Here is an 18271-nt window from a genome sequence, read left to right as displayed (position 1 = left end):
CTTTGTCGCAACAGAGATGTTGTTTCCCTTCTTGTATTCAAACAGCATTACATGCCGAAGATGCGTCTTGCCGTTCGCCATCACTTTAAACGCCTAGAGCATACTAAACTTTACACATTATATAGGCTACACTAACGTGACGTTTACGCCGTTGGTTTAACTATTATACGTGGTAGTTAATGAAAGTGCTCCAAAACGCGACATTAATTTCTTGACGACCTAATATTTACAGTTACTTATGTAACGTGACTATGTACCAGACTTAGTGGCCTCCTTGATTACAGGTTTGCTACACTGATTGGTGGGGATAAAAGGAGTCTTTTAAAAACGTCCGAAAAGGACAAAGACAAAGAGAATTCTAGATCACGTCTGCTTTGGGCAAGAACAAAGAGAATTTTAATTCACCGTTAAAAATTCAGCCAAAATATTGAAAAGACAGTATATCAAAATCCAACGCTGCATACACATCACCGACTATTCAGAGTATCATTAATAGAGCAGAAAACTCTTAATTCGTATGTATTAGACAGACTCGTTCCTCCCAAAGGGGGTTCAGACACGGGGCCAAATCGGAACGAATTTCTAGCCGTTGATGTATACCTACTGAGTAAAAGGATCAGTACATGTTAACGACCTTTCGACATTCGGTTTACAAGGATGTCGTACAACATTTAGAACTCTGTACGAAACTTCAGAAATATTCAAATGGCTCACCGTGTGAAACCATACGACCCTTCACGTCCACCATCAATCGTATCACTCCTAGCTAGCCGGCTGAAAAAATACAGCAATGAATTAAGACTGTCAGAGACAAAGGTTTATCTGCTAAGAACATCCATTCCATTTTTCCAGATACACTAGTCTATATATACGAGCACCTGGGTCCAGGATTAAAGAAACTACTATCAAAAAAAAAACAGTTGGCCAGGGGCGCGGGTTTGTTTGTGAGGACTGCGGAGGGGGAGAAAATACTCCAAATCAGGTCCCATGCTGACTCAAAACTTTTAAATCAAAGGCAGACACAGGAGAGAACAGAACAACAACCAACTTAATTAAATATTGTAATATACTAGGTAAACATTTTTTTATGTATAATATGTATGTACTTATAAGGATGTCATAAATAATTTAGAGTATTTTAATGTAATTGAAAACTATGAAATTGATAATATTTGCTATTCTAATCAATTATGTAAAAAAGTATTGGAAGGTTTTACCGTAATTCACATGAATATTAGAAGTTTAATGAAAAATTACGATGAATTTATTTTGTTGCTAACAGAAATAAGAATACATCTTGATATAATAATACTAACAGAAGCTTGGTTAGATAACTTGCCAATTCAGTTATTTAATATTCCAGGATATACTGCAACTGGAACTTTATTAAATTTTAATCAAAATAGTGGAATAATGATTTATATTAAAGACAGTTTAAATTCTCAAATCAAAATAGAAGAAATGCAATTTACCAACTATAAATGTTTGGTTGTACATGTAAAGGAACGGCAAGCAAAAATAATAACACTCTATCGTTCCCCAAATGGAACAGTAAATATGTTTGTCAAAGAGCTACATGAACTAATAAATAAGTATCTGAAATTAAAATGTATAATTATATATTTACGATAATGTTAAAGATGGCCTTCAAGTGGTGCAGAATGAATACTTAAATATGTTGGTAGAAAACAAACTTGTCTCGTATGTAAATACTCTTACTAGAGGCTGTGATAATCTGAAGTCGTGTATTGACCATATTTTTATTAATGGTTGCGTGAACAATCAGGCAAAAACTATTGTATTTAAAACTAATGTTACGGATCATTACTCTACATTTGTACATATGGATTTCAAAACTTCCAATGTACGTACCTCCAAAACCCCTATTGTAAAAACTAAAATAATTCATTAATGTACGTATCTCCAATACCCCTGTGCCCGGCATGGCCAGGTGGATAAGGCGCTCGACTCACAATCTGAGGGTCGCGGGTTCGAATCCGCATCCCACCAAACATGCTCGCCCTTTCAGCCGTGGGGGCGTTATAATGTTGACGGTTCAATTCCCACTATTCGTTGGTAAAAGAGTAGCCCAAGAGTTGGCGGTGGGTCGGTGATGACTAGCTGCCTTCCCTCTAGTCTTACACTGCTAAATTAGGGACGGCTAGCGCAGATAGCCCTCGTGTAGCTTTGCGCGAAATTCCAAAACAAACAAACAAACCAATACCCCTATTGTAAAAACTAAAATAATTAATTAACGTACGTACCTCCAATACCCCTATTGTAAAAACTAAAATAATTAATTTCTCACGACTGAATGAAATTCGCAAGACAGAAACATGGAATAAGGTGTTAATGGAAAATGATGTAAATATTAGCACAAATAACTTGGTTACTGTGATGAAGTTACCTTTGCTACAAACCACTCAACAACTAACAGTCTGCTCCTAACTCAAAGTATCGAAAAATACAGCCGTGGATAACCCATGGTTTACTGGTTTCGATAAGAAGGGAAGAAAAATCAAGTAAAAAAAACCCTGCAAACAACCAATTAACGTACACCTAAAATTATTTTTAAAATATTTAAACAAACTAAATAGCTTATTCAAACAAGTAAAAATAGATATTATGGTAACATAATATCGGAAAATAATACTACCATAAAGAACATTTGGAAAATAATAAATTTAGCAATTAATAAGCGAGCTGCGCCATTAAAAACAATAACCAAATTAACTAATAGGAAAAAATGGGAATAAAATTAACTTGATAGATAATCCAAAACATGGAGCAAGTATATTCGGGGAATATTTTACAACAGTAGGGAAAGAGATGTTATAAAAATAGGTAAGAGGGTAGGGATAGATGAGGAGGGTCTGGAAGGGATTAGTGATAGCCAGATACTGGAGGGGTGTGTGGTAACATACAGTGAGCCAGTGGAAGCTCAGGTCCAGGACACGACGGCATTACTGTGAAAATACTTTAAGATAACATCGAGAATATAATTAAACCTATAAAACACATAATGAACTTAAGCATAAATAATGGTGTATTCCCTGATATATTAAAAATGTCTGTTATTGCCCCAGTATACAGAAGTGGTGATCCAAAACTACTGTCCAACTATAGGCTAATTTCAATATTGTCAAATCTTGCTAAAGTCTTGGGGGGGGGGCTGTTTTAAAAAAATTAGTAGAATTCTTGAAAAAATAATAGAAAATTATCAAGTAATCATTATGGATTTCGGAAGGGTTTAGATACTCAAGATGCAATATCGGAAGTAACTACATACATTACTGACCAGCTGGACAAGAGTAGGAAGCCATGTTCCTGGACCTGGTCAAAGCCTTCAATACGGTGTCGCACTCTAAATAGTTAGTTAAGCTGTACAATATAGGAGTTAGAGGGGTTATGCTAGATTGGTTTAAAAGGTACCTACAGAGCAGAACTCGGGTGGTTAAAGTAAACAGTATTGTCAGCGACCAGTTTACTTCAGAATATTCAATCCTTCGGGGTGCAGTCTTAGGATTGGTCCTTTTAATAATATTTATAAATTACCTATACAGATGAGCACTGGACGGACGGTTAATTGCGTTTGCTGACGATATAGCCCTGCTTTGTGCAGGTGATAACTGGGAGGAGACCCTCGGTACTACAGAGCGAGAACTTAACAACATTAAATACTGGTTAGATATAAACACACTATCACTTAACGTTATAACAACAAATTATGTGACATTCTCGTTCTATAATACAGGCCAGCCAACTCCCGCGGTTCTCAGCATTCATGAAAAGAACTGTACCCAATCCTACCCCAACAATGTAACTGCTCCAAAGTGAATAGAACAAATAAAGTTAAATACTTAGGAGTCACTATAGATAACTGGTTGTATTGGAGGCCCCATATACTAGATTTAACTAAAAAAATTAGGACGTTAATATACATATTTGTATCAGTCAGAGGATTTTTGCCGATAGATAAATTAAAGATATTATACGATGGATTAGTTGACTCTATTTTACAATAAGGAATTATAGCTTGGGGAGCGGCCGCTGACTCTGTACAAATGCAGTTAGCCATACTGCAGAAAAAGGGTAATGCTTAGAAAGAAATCAATGGAACCGTCTAGACCTTTGTTTAAGCAGCTGTTTATATTAAATATTAAGAAGATGTTTTTTAAAAGTGCATTGATTAGATTGGATAATGGAAGACACCCGGTAAAGTGGTTCGATCATTCTGGTAACTCAAGAGGAGTAAGGGTCTATATGAGTTACCTAGGAGAAGAACAACAGCAGGCATTTTGTGGGTGCCAAACTTTTTAATACACTTCCGGAACAAATACGTACAATTAATAAACCGAAACAATTAAAAAACCTTCTACAAAAGTATTTTATTGATTTGAATTAAAAAGAAGAGGGATAAATAATTGGAGATAAGTACATAGATAATTATGGTAAATAACAATCAATAGAAAAAATAACTAAGCCTAAATTCAAAAATTACAGAAATAGTAAAGAGTGTAATCTAAAATCTTATAATAATTTAGTACAAGAAGCATCTTTATTATATTAAGGATTATGTAATTACCAATTCACTTTAAATAGTACATATTGTTAAGTATTTATTTATTTATGAGACAAGCCTAACTATATTGAGTCTATCATTTTTTTAATATATGAAATACCTACGTTTGTATGAAGTTATACCGAGACTTCCTACAGCACAGGGTACTAAGCCGTAAATTGGGAGGTAATTTCCAATTGATTTTATTTTTGTATTAGTAATGTAAAATAATCCACTAAAGGATTTATATTTTGAAAAAAATTGCAACAATAAAAATAAGCAATGAACTCACTGATACTTTTGATATAAAGCTTGAATGCTTCTGAATTATTTTATTTTATTTTGAAATTATAAATAACTCGGTATATGGACCACAAACACTATATCTAATTTAGCTTTCTGTAATGTCCCTTCAATCAATCAATCAAGATCGTCTAGGTCAATTATCATTGTGAACGTCATCATGTTAAAGTCATAACGCGTTCTCTCATTATTTGAAAAGTGTATACAAGTCATCATGTCATACAATTAGACACTTATGAACGATCACATACATCTGCATTTGGTTAAAACTTCAGACTTAAAAGTGAAGTTCCTGTGAATAACAATGTCGATTATTTTCCTTCTAGATCTTTTCCCAATCGAAACTCCTTGTATTTTTATTTCAAAAATTCTGTTTTGAAATAAACTCTTTTTTTTTATATTCCACAATCAATTCTATCCTGCTTTGGTTTAAAATGTAAAAGTATAGAATTAAAATTACTTGAAACGTACAAACGTTACTTTTAAAATATTTTAGAGCTCACCCATATTAAACAACTTATCTAAACGCAACAAGAAAATTTACTCTAGTTCCCAATGGTTATTCTTCAAAAACAAAACAAGAAATATTATAATTTCGTTTTTTTAAACAAGAGACTAAGAAACATGGACCTTCCTACGCTATATCTCAACAGATGGCCTGATTGGTAACAACCGAGCTATCGTGCTTAGAAGAGGGTCGTGTGCACAGTTGTAAACTCGGACTAGTTACCACCTGCTCTCTCGTCACTTTGTATCTCATACGATCGACTGCCTTTAATAGTTAGTACACAACACACAATCACAACATCGCTCGAAGCCGTTAGACTTGGAACGAAAAATGTTTTGATATATATTTACTTCAGTTTCAATCGAAAGTCGCAAGTCTGCTGTAATTTCCGTTTCTGAATCTCAGTATAAAATATTTAAAGAACTGCATACGACCTTTCAAATTCCTTATAGTGCACCTGCATTTCTTACCGCACGATAAAAAGACGTTCCCTAACCTTTGCAATGGAAAAGTATCCTCATGTTCACCATAAACATCTAGGAAATCTGGACGTTCCTCACGTGAAGGACACGAAGTATATGAAAAACAAACGATCCCATTCCATGCAGAATTCCTGTCGCTTTATCAACAGGAATTTAACAGATACGTTACTGTTCCGGGCGAGATTAGCAAGTTACCCATCAGATGTGAGTAAGCTGCAGGATCCCAGGTTCTCTAGTCTTGTTGGAGATGATGGTTGCTACCAAAGGCTACGTAACTTTTCCATAACATCCAAAGGTGTGGTCAATCGAGGCGATTCTTTTCGCTCATCTTTGTACAATTTATCGCCACATAGATCTCAATCTCATTTGAGTTTTGACGGCAAAGATAACTTCTGCAGTGTCTCCACACCTGCTCATTCTTCCTCCGACGGAATGAGTGAACTTTTCGGGGCTACTTGTAAAGTGCTGGTAATTGGAAGCTCTGAGGTTGGCAAATCACTTCTGGCTCAACAGTTTACAACTTCAGAGTACATATGTACCTACGACAGTTTGATGGGTAAGTTTTGATGTCATAAACCTTTACTCTATCGTGTCAGCCGTTTCGTATTTCCTAATCACCCTTCCATTTCTCCGTTTGATTCCATAATTTTGGAACTTAATATTAACCATACAAAAAATTATTAAACATTTGCTAGTAATACCTATTCATTTTCGTTTCGTATTATATATATATATAGTTATCACGTTATTATCGAATCGCCATTATAAGATTACATTAGATTCTGTCTTTTTCTATCGGAAACCTTCACCCAAGTTTTAAAAATGTATAGTTAATATTGTTTGCTCGGGTTGGATGCTTTTAGGTGTAATACGTGTTTGAGAGTGAGTTTTCCCATTGAACCCTTTCAAATATCAAAGAAACTTAATACAAAGGTAGATTATTATCTACCCTCTAAAGATCCACTTAGAATCTTTACTGTTAAAAATAAACAGAATGAACGAATGTTATACAGGTGAGAATTGAATCTGTAGTAATATGTGTGTAGTATTACACAACAATAAAACTGATTATAATTCCAATCATAATAGAAAATAGAGTGTATAATAAGGGTATAGTTTCAATGCTTTGTTTATTTGTTGTTGAGTTCAAAACTACACAATGGGCTATCCTTGTTGTGCCAATCATGGGTATCAAAATGAGGTTTTTAGCGTTATAAGCTTCGAGACTTACCACTGAGCCAGTGAAGGAGGAAACTAGTTTCAATGCTCATATTACTGGAAATTTGTATTGAATCAGTAAAGATTAAAGTGATTTAAATTATTTCCAGTCTAACTGTGGTTTAATATCACACAAACATTACCCCTAAATGCCATGCTTCGCCAGCTAATGTGTTCTATACCATAAGAAATGAATCCGCTGTAGTAATATATGTGTACTATTAGTATGCACGCTTACCCTTCTATTATTCATTTTCACCATTTCTCTTTTTTCGTCGCTTGGCTGACGAGAGGGCGTAACCCTCTACCGGCCCGCCGGTCCCCCCGGGATCAGAATAAAATAACGCATATGTTGTTGTTTTACTATTAGTACCAAAAGAATATATTTATTCCTTCCAAGATACTTACAGAGAATCTACAGTGACTCGATTTAAGATTTTAAGCCTTAATTTTGTCTTTACCTCGCTAAAATGTTCATTAATTTTGATTTAATGCAGATATTATTGAAGTGCAGAACGCATTTAAACCCCAAACCAACTACAAGCTAAGAATAAAGGAATTTATTTTCTAAAGCTTACAGTCGAGGAATAAATTTTCTTTATTTTATAATATATTTGGTTCTCACGGCTAAATGTAATTAAATATGAAACTAAGAAATATTTGTGTCATTGTTCAGCACTAAACACTATAATTCTCTTTGCAAGTAAGTTTAATGTAAATATTTTATTATGAAAATGGTACTTCTCACTGTTCCAGGTAACAGTTACGAATGTTCTTCATAAACTGCTATTAAGCGTCTTATGTTCGTGACTTATTATTATGTCGTATCAGCCTTATCAGTTATTGCGAATTCAAAATGAAAGTTCATTTTCTGAAAGCGCTCTGATAATCGGGCTCTTGTTTTGTGATTCGGTGTGATAAGTTATTGCTTATGAACTTTGGCTTTAATAACGAAATGTTGTACAGATTAGTGTGAATCATGTTCAACACAGTCGCCAGAAAGCTAGAGTCTACTTGGGAGAGAGAAAAGTGAAAACTGATTAGCTATCGATCTTTTAACAAGCATATGCATGACATTAATGAATGTCCTAAATATGTTATCAACTGTAACTCAACCAAGTCGATAGTTCGTCAAAAGTTACTTAGAGGGCGATGTATCTTCTACATTCGTTTCAGTTGTGTCTGTCTTGTGTACATAATTTTATCTTCCACGTCACTGGTTAGTTATCAATCAGTTTAATGTATTTCTGTATAGTGAAAGCAATTTACATTTTTTATCCCTTCAAGACCACAATAATACGAGATTAAATATAAAATAAAAACAAGAAACATTCCCAGGCAATATTCGAAGAGCTTATTACTTTTTATTATAACAACCAAACAAATACAGCTTCACGTGCAAGTTAGAAAACGTGCGTTAATGCTCCCCCCCATATATATATCTAATAAAAACATGGTTTCCGCTCTGAAAGATTACTTTATTAAATTGTTATGAGTGTGTTGCGAAATATCAAAAGGTACGCTTGTGAAGCTTATTTGGAAGGGAAAAAACATATTAATTAAATATGAACGATTTTCAGTTTCTTTTCTGTTTGTTAAAGGACATAAAAATATGAAAATAAAGCCAATTAAAGGAGGCGTCATTATGTAGATCTTGGCTGTGGTGTTATAGATTGGACTCTATCTGTTGATGTTGTCCAAAATAGATCATTACAGCCAAGATATACAAAATGTCGATGTCGTTTCCTGTTTTCGTTTTAATCATGTAATTTGTTTATTGCAAAATAAGAATAAACACAACTATTTTGTGGTTAATGTGTTGAAGGGAATAGTTGAGAAATGACGAATCATCAGATGGGAAAGTAAGTAGAAGTGAATAAGCTTACGTGAGTCACGATACTCAACAAGCCAGTTTGACGTGTTTTCAAACCGCAGCTGAGTTTTGAAATGTCTCCTGAAGGCATTATAATCATTTTAAATTGATAAAGTTACTCATCTTGTTATGAAAGCAGATATACTACGTTGTCATAGTTTAAGTCAAGTTGATGGAGGGTTATATTCACTGTTTCACTTGAAATGTTTTCTCCTTTAATTATGGCCTTACGTTCGTTAATTTTTTCTCTCTCTCTCTTGAAAACACTAAACAGTTCAAGTAATATAAAACCAACTGGTTGAAGTATCTTACCATTGGCCTGTTATGATTTTAACATGTAATGTAATCAGATTACACAGGCCTGCGAATTTAAACTTCATAAAAGTTGTTTTGGTTCTAATAACGGGTTTTTCATAATTCAGCTACGCAGATTTAGAAAATAATATTAATTTTTTTTACTACTGGGTAAGAATTTCTTTACAAATCGGGGGAAAAACACTCTTACTTAGATCAAATTATTATGTCGTTTACTACAATGAAAATTTTTTTATTATTATGTTTGGGTTCTAGAACGATCGATAAGACTCACGTTGTGATTGGTCTAGAGAAATCTATAGCCAGTGGTTGTCAACATTTTAAGCATAACAAAATGTGATCCAATTTCGATGAAAATGATTGACTTATGTAAAAGTGCATATGACATTCTGTGAAAAATCTGTACGTGATAAAGAAAAATGGATATCATTTTCGGATTCAGCGTACAGGAATTACTGTAGTACATATAAACATTTCAAGACAATAAAACTATCGCAGGCTTGTGTTATAAAGGTAGCAATCCTGTTAAACCAATATTTTTATGTTAGTTAGAAAGTTGCACAAGAGGTATCTGTGCTGTACCTATGCCAATCGCAGAATCTAACCTGAAATTTTAGTTTTATAAGCCCTCACGCTTACTACTGAGTCAACGCGAGTTTAAATCTAATGAAAACTAGTCAGTTTTGTAGTTCTTCGAAACTATCTAAAATCCTTTATCCACTTTGGAGTTGGGGTGAAACTAATGGTTAGTATTTCGGGCAACGGATCAAAAAGTCCAAGGCTCAAGTCTCAATATGGCGTTGAAAAATGACCCACATTCTCAGTTATAAATGTGCAATCAATACAGCTATTGGATGAAAAGTAGCTGTTTAGTCGGCTAGCATTTCTGATTGGCATCAATTTTAAATTACAAATGGCTATATCTGAATCTGACATGGTTGTTTAATCCATGTGTAGCATAATTTGTTTGTTAAGTGTAAAGCTCTACAATGGGCTGTCTGTACTCTGCCCACACGGGTATCAAAATCGTATTTTTAGCGCCTTAAGCCTGCTGACTTACCTCTGAGCCACTGATGGAAGGGGAGGCATGTTACATAAGGTATAAATATCAGCTATATTGCTCTTGAACACACTTTCATAAATATATGTAATACAAATTAACTTCTATATCATACATTTTCGTTTACTTTTAGATGATGGAGATGACAAGTCAGTGACAGTTGTATTAAACGACGATGAATCTAACTTAATTTTCACCGAACATACCCTGGTGGAAGATCAGGTAAGCTCATTTCTCTGGGTGTCAAATAACCCGTGTGATTTTATGAAAATATAGTTTGTAGCATATTATATCGAGTAGTAGTGTAGTTCTAAGTTGAGGAGAGAAAACACCAAGTAACTTAAAAGCATGAAAAATATATATCTATGATTATTACGTTTTTTCTTTCAACAATTGGTAATGTTTGAAAAACAGTAATTTTAAACAAAAAGGGGGAAAGTGTATCAGTATATAGAAATGTCTGTTATTTAAATAATATTTAAACGTTTGAAAAGGTTCTTTCGTCTAAACGAAACTTCTGACAGAAATGCAATTTTTGAGGTTGGAAAAAATCAAACTTTAGTTCATAGAATTATGATCAACAATTCGATTAGCTTGATGCAATGCCAACTATATTTTTTCCTCTTAAGATACTGTTTTGGTTTGCTGAAATGCAGTTAAGGATACAGATAAACGTGGTTTTAGTCAGTTTTGAACGTTATAAAGTGTTGTATAAAAATATAAAATATCACTCGCAATGAAAAGATTCAGACTAGTAGCTTGAGATGTTCTCGAGAGAAAAAGAAAACGACTCAAATTTGACTACTAAAAATAACAAATAAATATTATTTAGGCTTAACTGAAATTAGGCTTAACTTATTAAATATACTTGTTAAAGGAGACATATTTAAATAATAGGTGTCATTTTAGATTTTTGTACTATGTCATATTGTTCAAAAAAGAATGCCTCAACATATATAAAGTTTTATGTTTTAATTAGAAAATTGTGAACATTTTTAAAGCTTCACAATCTAAGTCAGAAGTGTGATACGATATATTAATGAAAACGTTTTATCCTTTTGTGCATGGAACAAAAATATAAATGTTTTTCAACTTATTTCATTAACTGTTTTTTTATAAGGAACTTTTTTCCAGGTAGTAATATGCAATGGAATTGGTTTGTAAATGCGCACGTTTTCAACAAATTGAATTTTACAGAATCTGTAGTGATAGTAAACTGTTTGTTTCGTCTCACAGTTACCCAGTAGTATTCATTTTGTGGACTGTTACGTCGTCGTCTATTCCGTAGCAGATCGTTCCAGTTTTCGTTATGCAAAATGTTTTCTAAGCAAGCTATTAGAGAGCGTGAGCAAGCCTATCATTCTAGTGGGAAACAAAACGGACCTGGTTCGATTACGTTCAGTCACCACAAATGGTAAGCATTATTTGCATGATGAATTTCTGCGAAGACAGTAGAAGATATTTATTTGTATTTAAGCAAAATCAATAAAAGAACGCCGGCAAATTAATCATTTTGAACTCTGAAGCAATGTCGTTGATTCAATTCTAAAACATATCTCCGAGTAAAGATTATTTTGGATTGCACATATTTTACAGTGAATTTATTTCAAATTGTTAGTTTTCAATAATGGAAACCTCTCTCGTTTATCTAGTTAAACAGGCAGAAGCATATTAATGGGCGCTATCATGAAACATTAATCTTCTTTTGCATAACACCGAATGTTTTTCGTTGTATTAAAATGTTATTTTGGGAATTGGAATAAATACTTACATATGAATCAAGAAAATTACGCATTTCTTAAATCAAATATATAAATATTAGGATCACTTATTCAAATTTAATTACGAAAAGTATAAAGTTGGAGAAGTATTGATAAATGCCCAAGATCCTTGGAATCAATTGTTAGATTTCTATGATCTAAGTAAAGCTATACAATAAAAATAAAATTGGTCTACGGTTTTTATTTGCTCAGCATAGTTTTATTACTAAAATATTACCTACGTGTGTTGGAAATGTAAAATAAGCAAACAGTGTAGTATTAAATTTACCTATATAATCGATTCAAACGGTCATTAAGCCTAACAAATCAGTCACTGACGTACGGTTTTAGTACTTTTAGATCTTTATAGCAAATGCAGTAGGCTTAATTGCACACAAAAAGTTTAAACATTAATTTTTCAGTCATGTTAAGAATGTTATTTTTAACCTTTGGGCGAAAGGCTGAAAAAGGTGTTATTAATTTGAGGCATTATCTCGTATGTATTAAGTGTTTATTGGGGTTAGTGTGCATTACATAGAAATTACTGAAGCATTCTTTGTCACTGAAAAACAAAAACCGTGACAGGGATTTAGATTTTAGAGTAAAGAAACAAACTGGGGTGTTCACGAGGCTTGTGCCTGTGGCTCTAAGTGACCTTAACTCTCAACCAATATGAAGTGATCCTTAGATCACCTTGTTTGTAAGTAATATTGAAGGGGTAGCTACACATATATTTAAACTATTAGAACTGCGTTTAAGTAGTTGATTATGGAAATTTAAAAGTTAGCAAAACTAATGCTTTCGTCTAAAATGTCTCGGTTGAATTTCAATTTTTATGTGACTTATCTAGTGTTAAAGTACATATTCACTTCAAAAACACAACCACCAGAAATACAGTGATTTAGATAAGGGGTTGACAATTAATTCAACAAATCAGATTTTTGAAGTCAGAATTATTATGTAAGAGTTTCAACAATGTAATACGAAAATAATAATCATATCATATATTGAACAGCACAAGGCCAAATTGAATTAGGTAGCAGGGTTAAGCCTAAATCCATGGTTTTCACGTTACATCACTCTAAACTATTTTCTTCCTATGACTACACCATCTTCAATACAACTTTCTTTTTTATATTTGCTAAAAGCATTTGCACAACATACCATATTAGTAAAATTATGCTTGTATTACATGTAATTTAAAGCATATTTTACTGTCACATTGCTATGTATCTGATATTTATAACCTATATTGTCTTCAACTATATTATTTATAAGCAGGTTTAAGTGAACTTTTGGAAACATGGCATATTTGTGTACAAAATCTTTTTGTTTTGTATTATTCTTTTTTAAAGAATTATTCATAAAATGTTCGTTATTTGGTGTGTTTATAAACTATTAATTTTAAAGTACTATTTTGATGAACGGTAACCATTCAATGTATTCATTACTTGGTTTAAATTTTTCATCTTACGTCACATTTTTTATACATTTTAGTATCATTACATTTGTCTGTTTAAAAAGAAAGAGGTCTAAAAGCATTCACTTAACGATCTTCGTTTAAAATTGTGAATTGTATTCACTTAATCGATTTAATATTTCACATATTTACTTGCTTTTTAATAAGAGGGCGTTTAATAGTTTCTAGTATTAGACCTTGATATATATATATAATAGAGGTTTTTGAGTGGGCAATATATATATATATATATAAATATAATTGCCACATGCATTTCTAGCCAAAATTTACAGGCTTAAAGAGAAGAATCATTGATTTTAATCTGTTAGAATTAAACTTGAAATCGCTGAATAGTTGCTTATAATGTATTAAAGTGTTAACAAAATACTTTAAAAGTCTCATTCTAAATATTTGTCAAACTGATTCAGCATTCAAGATAAATGTCATTTTGACAGTTTTCTTTAAGCATCATATTTAAAAACAAATATTGATTAAATTATTTAGTTTATTAAGTAAGAAAACAACAACCAAAATTACACTTTTACAGCGTTCAGGAAACTGCAGTCATATGGAAAACACTTGTTGATGATATAGAAATTCAGACTAAATAATATTTTAAAGCATTTATGTTCTTTATTGTATGTACTGCTCATTCACAAACATTCCTAGTTCATCGTTTCGTATTCAGACACTATCAAAGTTATGTTTCCGTTGTAATACTTTTTTGGCACCAGATGTTGTATTTGTAAAATTAACTACTGATTGTTTCTTCCGTCAACAGAGGGCCGAAAGCTAGCACAACACTATGGCTGCAAATTTATCGAAACGTCAGCGTGTATCAACTACCATGTGGATGAACTTCTTGTTGGGGTTTTGTCTCAGATTCGATTAACACATCAACGTAAACACCAAAATCAGAAGAAAAGAAATTCCATTTGTCCCGAAAAGTCGGAATCAAATGCAGATGCTTCTTTAAAGCAGAAGAACAAAAGTTTTTTTCTCGGACGACTTTTATGGAAGCTGTTTCGGAAGTCACGACCATGTGACAATTTGCACGTGCTCTAATGGAAACATCGATAAAACTGAAACTATACATGAATGGAATATTCTTCTCAAACAAAAAAAGTAAACCTTATTGATGATTTATTTCATCAATGAAATCGGTGATTTTGGCGAAAAACAGGAACATGAAATAGATCCAAAATTAACTTTGTTCCCGAAATTTTGTTCTTTATACGAATATTATTACGTGAAAATCTGTTTCGATTGACAACTATGAAAACGTGTAAGTCTCACCAGAAAATAACGCGATACGTAAATGTTGCTTCACACAAACCAGTAACTAGATGTCCCCCGATGGGACGGCGGTAAGTCTTCGGAGTTACAGCGCTAAAATCAGGGGTTCGATCTCCATTGGTGGACACAGCAAATAGCCCAAAGTGGCTTTGCAATAACAACACACACACACACACACAGTAACTAGGTAAAACATTCATTCTGATGACATAAATAACGGAAAAAAGTTCTCAGTGATGAAAACGTGGCTCATATAGTTTGTTCGAATTGCATCTATTTTCCGTTATTATTATTCCGTCATTGGAGTTTCTGGTGCTTATTTGAAATGGAATGAAAATTCTGGAATGACTAGAACAACAACTTAGTACAAACACACACAAATAGTGACAAAAATACACAATTTAAACAGAGGACATACTGTCTGATGAATTAGGAGTTTACATACATATATATATATGCTAATCAATCATGGTTAAATGAAAATCTTACCATGTATTCTAAAACAATAAAAACAGTCGTAGTATAATCGTAGTACGAGACTGCTAATACTACGTTAGGCTCTCAATTAAATTTAACTCAAAAGATGTAAAGTAGGCTACGATTTTCTTAAGCCTTTTAGTAACATACATATCTTAGTTGCTGCATCGTATTATAGAAAATTATCACGTTGTTTGTTCTTGAAAATATTATAAAATGAAAATTAAAAAAATGTTCTTAAAAGGCATAAGAACTAGAAGTAGGGAGAGAGAAAAAGGGAATATTTTAAGCCATTAGAAGGGACCAACTGTACATTTTACTCATTAATTTATACATATCTATATTTATATACACGTAAAGAGAAAACTTTCCAAGAAAGGAAGTAAACATATGGATGCTAATATCAATCCTTCAAAAACAAAGCAAACAAGATAGTAGGAATGGCATTTACATCATTTCTACATAATTTATACATATCTATATTTATATACAAGTAAAGAGAAAACTTTCCAAGAAAGGAAGTAAACATATGGATGACTAATATCAATCCTTCAAAAACAATGCAAACAAGATAGTAGGAATGGCATTTGCATCATCTCTACATAATAACACAGGCACACAGTGTAGTAGAATGTTAATATTCAAAAATTGGATAAATTAAACTCAGTTGTGATTTAATATTTATATATATTGCTATATGTCAATTCTTGCCTTTTATATTGTTTGCATTATTTTTGAAGGATTGATATTAGCCACCCTTACATTTACTTCCTTGTTTGAAACGTTTTTTCTTTAGTTGTTTTTAATGCTGTGTTTCAATAAACATAGGAAGGTTGTGTTTATAACCAAGTCCTAAATACAATGAGGTTCCAACTGTAATATTTATTGTAATTCCTGTTTCATCCTGTACTTTCTGTAAGAAAGCTAGCTTCAAGGGGTAATGATAACATCATTTACACTATAATTATGATTTTGTTAAAAATTAGTATTAGTTAATAATATTTTTAAAAGTGGATACTCCGTTTGAAACTATGTCACGTCAGTAAAAGTGGTTGACACTATTGTTCTGGTTTTCGAGGTTACCATGTAATAAAAAAGAAGCAGAAGAAAGAAGAACAAGAAATTCAACCTTTTTGCTTTGATATTTACAGATATTCCCAGAACTTGTGACTCAGTCATTACATAGATATTGTTATAAAAAGAAACACTGTATATTATTGTAAAGTTCTGATGACCTGTTGAGGAGATATTTATATATCATTTCGATGAACAATCGGAGCCATAGGTAGTGCTACCGCCTGCCTGATATTGTAAACTACTCAGTAGTAAACGAGAGAGAAGAGAAATAACCTACTTTGTGTGTGTGTGTATATATATATATATACATAATAACACGAATAGTGTCTAGTAATATGTAACAGTATATAAATATATATATATCGTATCGAAATTTGTATTTGAATAAAAACTATTAACCAGATTCTTAAGACTATTATTTTTGATTTAGCACGAATCTGTCCAATCTCTAGTTTGTGTGAATGTTTGTAGGAATCAAATAATGTTTACTTTCACAACAATAATACGCATATTTCAACATAGAGACGATTATGCTTTAAACTATAACGTTTGACTGTATGGGAATAAATCTGAAGACTTCTACTTGTAGAACAAATTAAATAGTGTTTGTTTGAAGAGTTATACGTTACTTGTTGAAGTACATGATGCAAGAAAAATAAAGAATAACAAACGGAATATATGCTAATTGAAGTGGGAAAATTTTGGTTTTTCACCAGCTGGATGTAATTACATTAACACAAAATTATTTCTATATAAAAATAGTCTATTTCTTAGGCTATTTGAGAGAGTCTCAATTCCAGTATTATTCGGGTAGTGTGAATGTTATTAGTGTAAGGTATGCCTTAGGTAAAAGTTATCAGATACTAGTAGCAGCCATTTCTGGCTGAACAGATCTGCTTACCCGTAATAATATATATAATACAATAAAGTTATCAGATACTAGTAGCAGCCATTTCTGGCTGAACAGATCTGCTTACCCGTAATAATATATATAATACAATTAGTTGTAGTACAGAGACAGAATATGATGGGAACGTGATGAATTTTATGTTTCAAAGCAAACACAAATTGTGAGATATGTTATTTTCATAATTTACATCTACGCAAAAGATTAAAAATAACAAAGAATGCCAAACTCGCCTGTTAGAATTTTGTTTCCTTGATTGTGTAAAACAAAAATCACTAAAGTTATTTTTACAGGAAAAGGGATAATGACAAATGCAACCTACTGTAGCTCTACGTCTATAGTACAGCAAAATAGGCTTCGTATTGTCTGCAGTGTTGTCGTTTCAACACACTGAATCAGTAAACCCAAAATGTAAACTTTAATTGTTTTGTAAGTATCACGACAATACAATAAAATTAAATCAATATTTACTTATTGTATACATCAGGCGTTGTCCAATAGCCAAAATATCATAATTAATGAACTTCATATAGATATGCATATACAAACATATCATAAACTGTTAGTGAGGGTAGTTTGACAAATAAGTTTCCATGGTTGGTACTCCAATTTATCACCGTCTCCATTGTCTCTAATGTAAACACTTGCAAGTATATAAATCACGTGAAATAAATAATTCCTTCACTAATTTACTAACTCCAACTTTTACAGTGTTAAACTAGGAATTAAGTTAGTTCGTGGAGTGAACATAACCTCAAAGTGGAAGTGAGCGACATTATTTCTCGTCTTTGCAGAGATAAGTTACTTGTATGGGTATTATCTTCATTCAATGTGGAAACTTTTACCTTAACCCACTAAATAAATGGCTGGAACAGCAACATTTGAACGACTACAATCTTCCAGTTTTATTGGTCTATTGTCTGGGTAATAATCAAAATTAATGCTTAATAACATCAGAATAAACCAGTAACTGAA

The 18271-nt window shown here is 32.5% G+C and overlaps 1 protein-coding gene across 1 annotated transcript; it reads left to right on the top strand.

Annotated features, from left to right (window-relative positions):
* The first annotated feature begins 5735 nt into the window (after positions 1 to 5735).
* On the top strand, positions 5736 to 15737 carry LOC106460329 (GTP-binding protein Rit1-like). Its single transcript, XM_013920022.2, has 4 exons — positions 5736 to 6410; positions 10454 to 10542; positions 11557 to 11734; positions 14321 to 15737. Exons 1-4 carry the CDS (start codon positions 5876 to 5878, stop codon positions 14602 to 14604), a joined length of 1086 nt encoding a protein of 361 aa, XP_013775476.1. The 5' UTR covers positions 5736 to 5875; the 3' UTR covers positions 14605 to 15737.
* The last annotated feature ends 2534 nt before the right edge of the window (positions 15738 to 18271 follow it).

Source organism: Limulus polyphemus, unplaced genomic scaffold (assembly GCF_000517525.1).
Source record: "Limulus polyphemus unplaced genomic scaffold, Limulus_polyphemus-2.1.2 Scaffold753, whole genome shotgun sequence".
NCBI classification, from domain to species: domain Eukaryota; kingdom Metazoa; phylum Arthropoda; class Merostomata; order Xiphosura; family Limulidae; genus Limulus; species Limulus polyphemus.
The sequence above is the reverse complement of the archived record's forward strand: the minus strand, read 5'-3'. Positions and strand labels throughout refer to the sequence as shown.